At 24.7% G+C, this 8968-nt stretch overlaps 1 protein-coding gene across 1 annotated transcript; it reads right to left on the reverse strand.

The window, feature by feature from the left end:
• Positions 1 to 6465: 6465 nt before the first annotated feature.
• On the reverse strand, positions 6466 to 7939 carry LOC114405606 (probable lysophospholipase BODYGUARD 4). The gene is made up of 3 exons (XM_028368061.1): positions 7865 to 7939; positions 7208 to 7404; positions 6466 to 6784 (listed from the first exon to the last, which is right to left on the reverse strand). The coding sequence occupies exons 1-3, from the start codon at positions 7937 to 7939 to the stop codon at positions 6466 to 6468; spliced, it is 591 nt and encodes a 196-aa protein (XP_028223862.1).
• Positions 7940 to 8968: the final 1029 nt, after the last annotated feature.

Raw genomic sequence — 8968 nt, forward strand, 5'->3', positions numbered from 1 at the left:
ACCAAGAAGATCTAATTTAATTAATTGAATAAAATACATAAATATTATAAATTTTCTGTTATTGTTTACAATTTATAACAATTTATATAACATTTGTAGAATTTAATTTGATTTACATATAGAGAAATAATTTTTCTTTATATTATTATTTAATTATAGGTTTTTGTGTATATTAAATCAATGATTTTTATAATAATTATTTTAAAAATGTGTTTAAAATAATCTTAAATTGGTTAATAATGAATAAATCATTTAAAATTAAATTATATTTCTTATTATCTCACTTATTTTATGTTATATTTTTCTCTATTTTTTTATCTTATTTATAAAAATTATATTAAAAAAATTTCTTTTCAATATATTTTTTCTTGTTAGTCAATTTCCTTTCCGTTTTTTATTTTCCTGTTTTCCATGTTTGACCTTTGAATTCAATTTTTTTTTATGAAGAAACCTTTGAATTCAATTGGTACTAGTATTTTTTAAATGTTGGCGTATAGCATTCATTTATTGGAAAACGAGTGAAGTGATAACTAGGAAATTAGTATATTAGTAATGAAATTATATGTATATGTTAACCAAACAATTGATGGGATACAAGAGATAAATGTATTAATATAAGATTGAATTGTTTGAGTATCACTGAAAAATAATTTTTGATAAATATTACAAAAGTAGTTAATATAAAAAGTATTATTATTTAAAATAGAGTTTAATTTTTTTAAAAAAATATATGAAATTTTAAATTGATCTTTATATATATATATATATATATATATATATATATATATATATATATATATATTAATTAAAAATTATTTAAAATATAATTTTTTAAAATAATTATTATAAAATTAATAATTTACCATATCATATTACCAGTATATTTTAAATTTTTAAAAAAATATTAAAATAATATTTATAAAATATATACTGTTCGCGTCAATATTTTAAATTAAATAGGACTGGATTGACAACTTTACAAAGTACAAACTCGTGCAATGCAAATGGCAATTTTGAAGGAATGACATGAGGAAGGTGATGGCTCAAACCATTTTTATTGGAAGAATTTATTTTAGATTTTTGGATCAACGTTTGTAAATTTCATGATATCATGTAGGATATAATTTTTTTTTTGTCATTTTTGCTTTAACAGGATAATACAATTTGAGTTCTTAAATTTTAATTGTATAGAACAAAAACCAAAACCTTTATTTTTCTTTCAAATGGCATTAAAAAATAATATTATTTTTATAAAAGTAAAATTCTTAAGAGAAACCCAACTTCTAACGCATGGAGAACTCTCAATAAAAAAAATAGTAGTAGATGAATAGGATTCTTGAGTTCAAGAACTCCTATTAAAAATACTCTCATAATCAAAGTGGATTTTTGAGCATTTTAATTTTTTGTGGATCATATCATCGAGGAGAAAAATAAAGAAAATAAAAAATTTTAAATAACTGTAGTAAAATTTAATTTTAACATTTATCTTTTTTTCATTGAACATTATTTTCATTTTTAGTAATTTGGATCAATTATTAAGGTTATATTTGACAAAATTAGTTAAAAAGTTAGTTAAAAATTAATAACTTAAAGTTAAAAAACTAACTTATTAAATTATAAGTACTTGGTGAATTAATTAAAAAGTATAGAATGACTTAAAAATAATATAATCATGATTTATATAAAAAAAGGTAAGCAAAAAATTTAAATGAAAAAAAATTAAATTATATTTTTGAAAGTATTATAGACTAGTTTTACAATAAATTATCAAATTACTATTATTATTAAAATAATTAATTTATATTAGAGTTTAATGAATATACATTATCAACTAATTAAAATTTTAATTTAATATAACTTTTAAGATAATTATAATAAAATTTAATAAATTTATTATATATGATAATGGTTTTTTAAAATGTATATTAGATGGTTTGCTATTGAGTAAATTTTCCATACTATTAATGCATATATTTTTTTCTCTTAATATTAAATGTCATATATTTAATATTTTCTTACTCATTTTAAATTAGGTCTTACAAAGTACTACAAACTATTATTAAAGCACGCACGCTGTTCTCGTTGGAGGCTTTCCGGTTAGCGATGCACGTGGTTTTGCTTTTAACCCGCTATCCACACAAAGCCACCAACCACAATCTCTAAGGATTGGCCCATTAAAAATAGGAATAGATATATTTTTCGTTTTTACAATTTAATATTATTTTTTGTCTTTGGAAAAAAAAAAATTAGTTCCTCTAAATTTTATTTTGAATCGGTAAATATTATTTAACACAAAACTTTTGTCTCTCTCTCTTTTTTTTTATTACTTAACCAACTTTATACTTTATCCTTAATTATAAGACTCTTTCAATTAACTCATATTCCTTAAGAAAATTAGTTATTGTATTAAATTTATCAATTATTTATATTATCATTTTAAAATTATTCTTTTATTATCTCTTTATCCACCTACTTGTTTCTCATTAATATTTGAAGAAGGAATTATTAACTAAGGGTATATAAGAAAAACATAATTAATACATTTAAAAATTATAAAAAAAAGTCTTATAAAAATTAACAAATAATTTTTTGAAAAAAAAACATCTTATAATTATGAACTGAAGGAGTAATTCCTTTAGTCTCACAATTTATATTTATTTTGTTTTTAGTCTTTAACATTAATTTTCATTACTAAAATATTGATGTGGCAAATGGAATGATATCATTATCATATCACATCATTACTTCATGACTTCATCCAGTCACATTAATAAAAAAAATTTCACATCATCATTAATTTATAGGATCTACAATCAAAACAAATATAATATATGGGGCTAAAAAAAGACATATATCCAAGAATAATAAAAATATATAAATCTAAATGCAATATTAAAATAAAGTTTCTAATTAAATTTAAAATTGATATATTTAATAATGTGATACACTTAACACTATCAAACTTTTATAAATCCCTATTGTGAAAAATCACTTATCACTTTTGTTATTGTCTCTACCATCATTACTAAATTATCTTTGTGACCACTATCATTGTTACATTGTTGTGATCACTACCATAATAAACATCACTATCACTATTATTGTCACTTCCGCCACAACAATTATATTGTCATTGTCACCACCGATAGAACCACTATTTTAATTGTTGTTGTCACTATCGTTGTCTTCACTGACATTATCACTACCACCACAATTGCTTGAAGGGGGTGAAGGTTGTAAGAAAGACCCTGAAGGATAGAGCTTGAAGAAACACAAAAGAGAAAAAAAGGATAAGAAAAAGAGTTTGAAGGTAGAGACGGTGTGAAGATTAAGATGTAAATAAATTAATTTTAAAGTGTTTATTTCATTTTAAGATATAATTCTTAAATATTTTTTTGTTTTTGCAAATGTCATTTTTTGTTTTAGTCCCTATAAATTATTTTATTTTTTTTGCTTTTGTAAGTTGATGATGATGTGAGACCACATGTTGACGTGACATAATGACATCATTAAGTACTGACTTGATATGATGATATCATTAATCTTTTTGTTACATTAACATCTTTGTAATGGAGATCAATGATAAGAATAAAAAGTAAAATAAACATAATTTGTCGAGACTAAAACAATTCTTTTTTGCAATAATGGAAAACAAAAAACAATAAACTACGTAAAAGAAAAATATATTTATGCCTTGAGAATAACTATTTTGGTATATTTAAACAACATGAATATCTTACATATGGTTGTTTTCTTTTTCTCTACAATGAGGAGGTATGTGGGGGCTTCTGTTTTGACACCTAATTTTTTTTTTTACTTAGTCGACGTATTTTAGGATAAAGTGATACTTAAACATTGATTAAGAGATCTAAGTATTGAACTATTAGTATTTCAACAACTTTTAGTATTTAACCTTTGTTTATATTATCTATTATCTATATATAGAAATCAACCAAGAAAATGATACCAATCAATAAAAAAAGACTTAAATATGTTTAAGGTCTTTGATAAATGATCGAATTTTAAGTTGAGTCCCTAATAATTTTTTATCTTGAGTCATTGATGTATTAAATTTTTTGTTTTGAGTCACTATTATTAGTTATATGATTACGTGACACCATCACAACTGTTGGTGATGTTTGAAAAATTAGTTTGTAAGGTGACACGTCATTACTTAACTCATGTCAATGATTCAAAACAAAAGTTTTGATATATTGGGGAATCAAAAAAATGTTAGAGACCTAGAATAAAATTCAATCGTTTACCAAGAACATTCAACATATTTAAGCCTTAAAAATCTATATATACATATAAAATTGATTAGACAATAATACTAAATGTTATGTTTATCAAATGCAATATGTAATTAGCTAAAATAATAGTATTAAACAGTATATTTATCAAACAACATGCATTTCTTAACATATTATATACTTTTAAATGTATATATAATTCTTTTCCTAATAATTAAATTAACTACACTACACCAATAAATGTAAAAAAAAATTATATTATCATTCAATTACAAATATCATATATAATAAGTTTTTTCACTTTCTAATAACTAACTTAAAACTCACACTTCATTAACATTTTGTTTTTTTAGTATAGAGAATACTAACTTAAATTGAATTGCATAAAAATTTAGCACATTAAAGTTATGTACAACAAAACTAGTTAAAAAATTAACTGAAATTGAAATGTTAATTAATAACTAAAATTTATTAAGTTAACTAATTAAATCATATTTTTTTAGTAATTGAAAAATTTATTTGATTCTTTAGTAAAACAAAACCTTTTAGTAGCTTCTCACTCTTTACGAAGAGTTACATCAAGTAAAAATATTATTAGCTTCTAATTTTTTTTTATATTTTATTCCATTTTATCTTTAAAATATTTATTAAATATTTAAAGTACCCTTCTTAAATTAAATAAAATTTTGTTATCTATTTATTTATTTTCATTCATTCACATGTGTGAAGTGTTACTATTCTTGCTCATGACACTTTCTCTTATTTTCACTCTTTTTTATTTTATTTTAAACTTGATTATAAATATTTTAGGATATAATATCATACTAATAGTAGAATACATAATATGAAGAAAAAAAATATAACATTGAAAACTATAAATGTAAGGGAAATAATTTGTCTAAATTAAAGAAAAAATTACAATATTTTAAAATTAATTAAAATTCAATTACTTTAATAAATAGTTTTATTAAACACTTATAATTTAATTTACTATCATAACAACTTTTAACTAGCTTTTAAGCTAATTTTGTTAAAAATAGTCTAAGTTAAATTTTATATTAAAGTTAGAGGACAAAAATGTCAGTTTTTTGCAAAAAAAAATTAATTAAATGTATTAATACAATAAATATAACTCAGTATATATTTCTTAATTTCTATGTCTAGTTATTATTTTTAAAAAATATAATGGTTTATTTCAAATTTAATTATGTACTTAAATTATTCTTATTCTAATTTAATTAATGCTGTATTATTTTTAAAGCATACTTAAGTTTAATAAAATTCAAATGCATATTGTATGGAACATATCTTTCATGTATATGTTTTAACACTTAATTTCAAATTTTGACAAGTGCATTGAAAGAGTTGCTGATCTAGTTGTGTGCTTGATATATTCTCTACAGGTGTTGGGCACTGATAGAGCACATACAGTTAAATTAGGTAGAGTTCCGTAAAGAGGAAAAGAAAAGGAAATAAATAGAATTGAGATAAAAGTTTAAAATTAAAATAAAATGTAAAAATGTGAAATCTACACCCAAATTTAAAAATTTTCACCTATTTCTCTTCTCCTTTCCCCTCATCCGAACATGCTCTAATTAGGCAACAGTCTCAGTAAAAAAGATCTTGTTGAATCATCTGTCAGAAATGTATTTGGTGAACTTTTCAAGCTGGGATAGTGCAAAGTCAAATGGATGGCCAATTTAATTGAACAGACAAAGCCTCCTGGACAAAAAATTGAAATGAAGAGGGGTGATTGGATTTGCCCATACTTTTAATTTTGACTATAAGCCCCTATGAATTATCAACAATGATACTTTGTGTAATTCTGGAACACCAAGGTTAGAGTGTGGAGCTATTGTTTTAGTTAATTTTTGTTTCCTCTAGTCTTGTACAACATTCTGATTAATCTGCATACTCTTTAATATTGAGCAGGAATAATTTCATGAATTTTGCAAGAAAAATATCAAATGTCATGAGTGTAAACATTTTGGCATTGGTAGGCTATGCTGGATTTTATTATTTTATTTCTGATAGAGGATTAAGGAGGGCACTTCAAACTTTTCTCAAACAACAGCTACTATATAATAATACCATTTCTTCATCCCATTAATTCTAAGCTTATCTCTAATTAATGCAAAGGACTGCAATTTCATATCTGACCAGTTACCCCAAAAAGAAATTGCCATGTTTCACCACTAAAATTCACATCATGTCAACAGCAAGATTCCCATATATGCTCCAAACTACATGCAAATTCCTTCTTTCTGCCAAATAGTACAGTGCCATGGTTTGCATTTGGAATGATGCTGATTTCAGCATTAGGAGCCTTCAAGTTTAACTTACTACAACACTCCATTGGGACAGCCTTGTCTTTATCACCTTGAATCACATTTATTCTGACTCCAGCTTTGGTCAAAATCATTAGATAACTATCCACAAATTTTTCTCCTCCACATATCACATTATGCATGGTACTCCAAGCTGAATGATGAGTGTGCCTGGTTAAGTCTATGGTCAAGAAATGAAGATGCCTGAGAAAGATAAAGAAAGGCAAGCATGAATGTCAATATCATCTTTACGTATACTAAGCAATATACTCCCTCATTTCGTAATTATAAAGATCTCTCAGTTAATTTAATTAATTTAAGTTTCTTAAGAAAAATATTAATTTAATTAATCGTATTAAATATATTAACTATTTATACTAATATTTTAAAATCATCATTTTCTTATCTTTCTATCAACTTAATTATTTCTCATTAGTTTTTTTAGAGAGAATAATTAAACAGAGTACTTAAGAGAAAAAATAATTAATACATCTAAAAATTAAAAAAATGATTTCACAAACAAATTTCTAAAAAAAAAAGTCTTAATTATTAAGAGTGTTTAACCGAAAAAAATAATTAATAAGTTTTGTATCTTTGCATTATAGTCATTTGATAAATGTTTATTACCTCTTGCGAGCAATGAATTTTAGGATGCTCTCCCATATCCTGTGATTTCTGCAATAGACAAGGCAAACAGTGGGACCCAAGTGCTCATACCATGACATATATGAATAACCAAATGACAATGGGGACCAAAATTTCTTCCCAGCAAGCATTGATAGTGCATTTAGACAAGCATCATTTCCCTCACAAGAAGTGTATGGCTGCCACCAAAACCATTTGGAGAAAGGAAAAATTCAAGAGACATTACTACACAAATATTGAAAAACTAGTATCTTGCTAACTAATGTCACATAGTGGGCTAAGGAATTAACAAAAAAAAAAAAGTTTTTATAAGAAATCATGTAGGAGTGCCTTAAAAATACTCGGATCATTTAGTGTTGTTCTGCATTTCCAACAAAGATATATCTTTGCTGGTGAGGCATCACAACCGCAAAGGATCCAACTTCGCATTAAAAAGTATAGTAAGAGTGGATTACTATATATTTTTTTAATTTCTTAAAGTACATGTTAGTATTTTATTTTTTGTGTATAGTGATTTAAATTTCCAAGGTTAACTGGCATCAAATATCTAGCACAAAAATTGTTAATTTGGTTCTGAGCAGTTCAATTCTCAAACCTCATATAAAGCAAAGTATTCAGTTTGGTCTAAAGTGTACTTACCGGAGCAGTAAGGGTGATTGATTTTACACACTTGGGGTACTTTGCAGCCAAGGTCAATGCAATTAGGCAACCCATGGAGTGTGCAACCAAATGAAAACTACTTAACCCCAACGGTTGAATCCCAGCAGGTCAATGGCAATCAATCTGTACTTTTGATTCACTTTTCCAGAAAAATATGGGAACACTGTCCTTGTCCAAAATGAGGAAGAGCTGAGAAATCCATGCAAGAATATGACATTCTCAGGAGGGTTTTCCCTGAAATTCTCATAAGTGGCTGTCAAAAACCAATCAACAACCAAAATCAGTCACATAGAAAAAACATAGAACCATGAAAAGGATCATCAAGTAATGGTAGGACAAAACTTTGACACTGTCTTGTAGGTATTTTTGGTAGTTCTCTGATTAAAATTGGAATTTCATATCAGAAATCGGGTTGACATTTAATGAAAACTTTAAGGTCCCTTTGGTGTGGCTTTTAGTTCTAGGTTTCCAAGATTTTGAAAACTAACAATCAATTTTTAGTTTTAGTTTTAAATATTTTACAAACAAGTTATTAAAATTTAGTTGTAGTTTTTTCTCTAATTTTTAGTTCTAAATAAATTCATTTTGAAAGTTTTTAATTAAGGATATGTTTTTGTGGTGATAACACACAATGACAGTGTCAATCTCAATGATGTCTATGGTGGTGATTTTAGTGGTTACGGTTGGTGAAGATAGTAATGATGATAATAATGATAGCAAAATAATAATAATGGTGATAATAGTGTTAATGACTGTTGTAGTGTCAATAATAGTGATAATGACAACAAGTCAATGTCAATGATGATGGTGACAGAGCAATGCTAGCGATGATGGTGTTATTGCCCGTGTTAGTGATAGTGTCATTGGAAATGGTAATTGTCAAATGTAGGAAAAAAGTGTTTTTTTAAAACTAAAATTCAAATTTATAATTTTTTTTTGAAAATGAATGTAAGAATATTTTTAAATTGAGTTAAAAATTATCTTAGTTCTATTTTTGTCAAATGCCCTTTATTTTTTTTGAAAATAAGAAAAAATAAACTCTTACTTAAACACATTATTGAGGTGAAACTCCAATTTAGGAGA

This window comes from Glycine soja, chromosome 3 (genome assembly GCF_004193775.1).
Source record: "Glycine soja cultivar W05 chromosome 3, ASM419377v2, whole genome shotgun sequence".
Classification (NCBI taxonomy): Eukaryota; Viridiplantae; Streptophyta; class Magnoliopsida; order Fabales; family Fabaceae; genus Glycine; species Glycine soja.

Coding starts and splice junctions, on each gene's coding strand:
- LOC114405606 (XM_028368061.1), bottom strand. CDS start 7,939: ATGGGTTGCCTAATTGCATTGACCTTGGCTGCAAAGTACCCCAAGTGT. Junction 7,405..7,864: donor CAATCACCCTTACTGCTCCG/GTAAGTACACTT, acceptor TTTTGGTGGCAG/CCATACACTTCTTGTGAGGG. Junction 6,785..7,207: donor AAATTCATTGCTCGCAAGAG/GTAATAAACATT, acceptor TATCTTTCTCAG/GCATCTTCATTTCTTGACCA.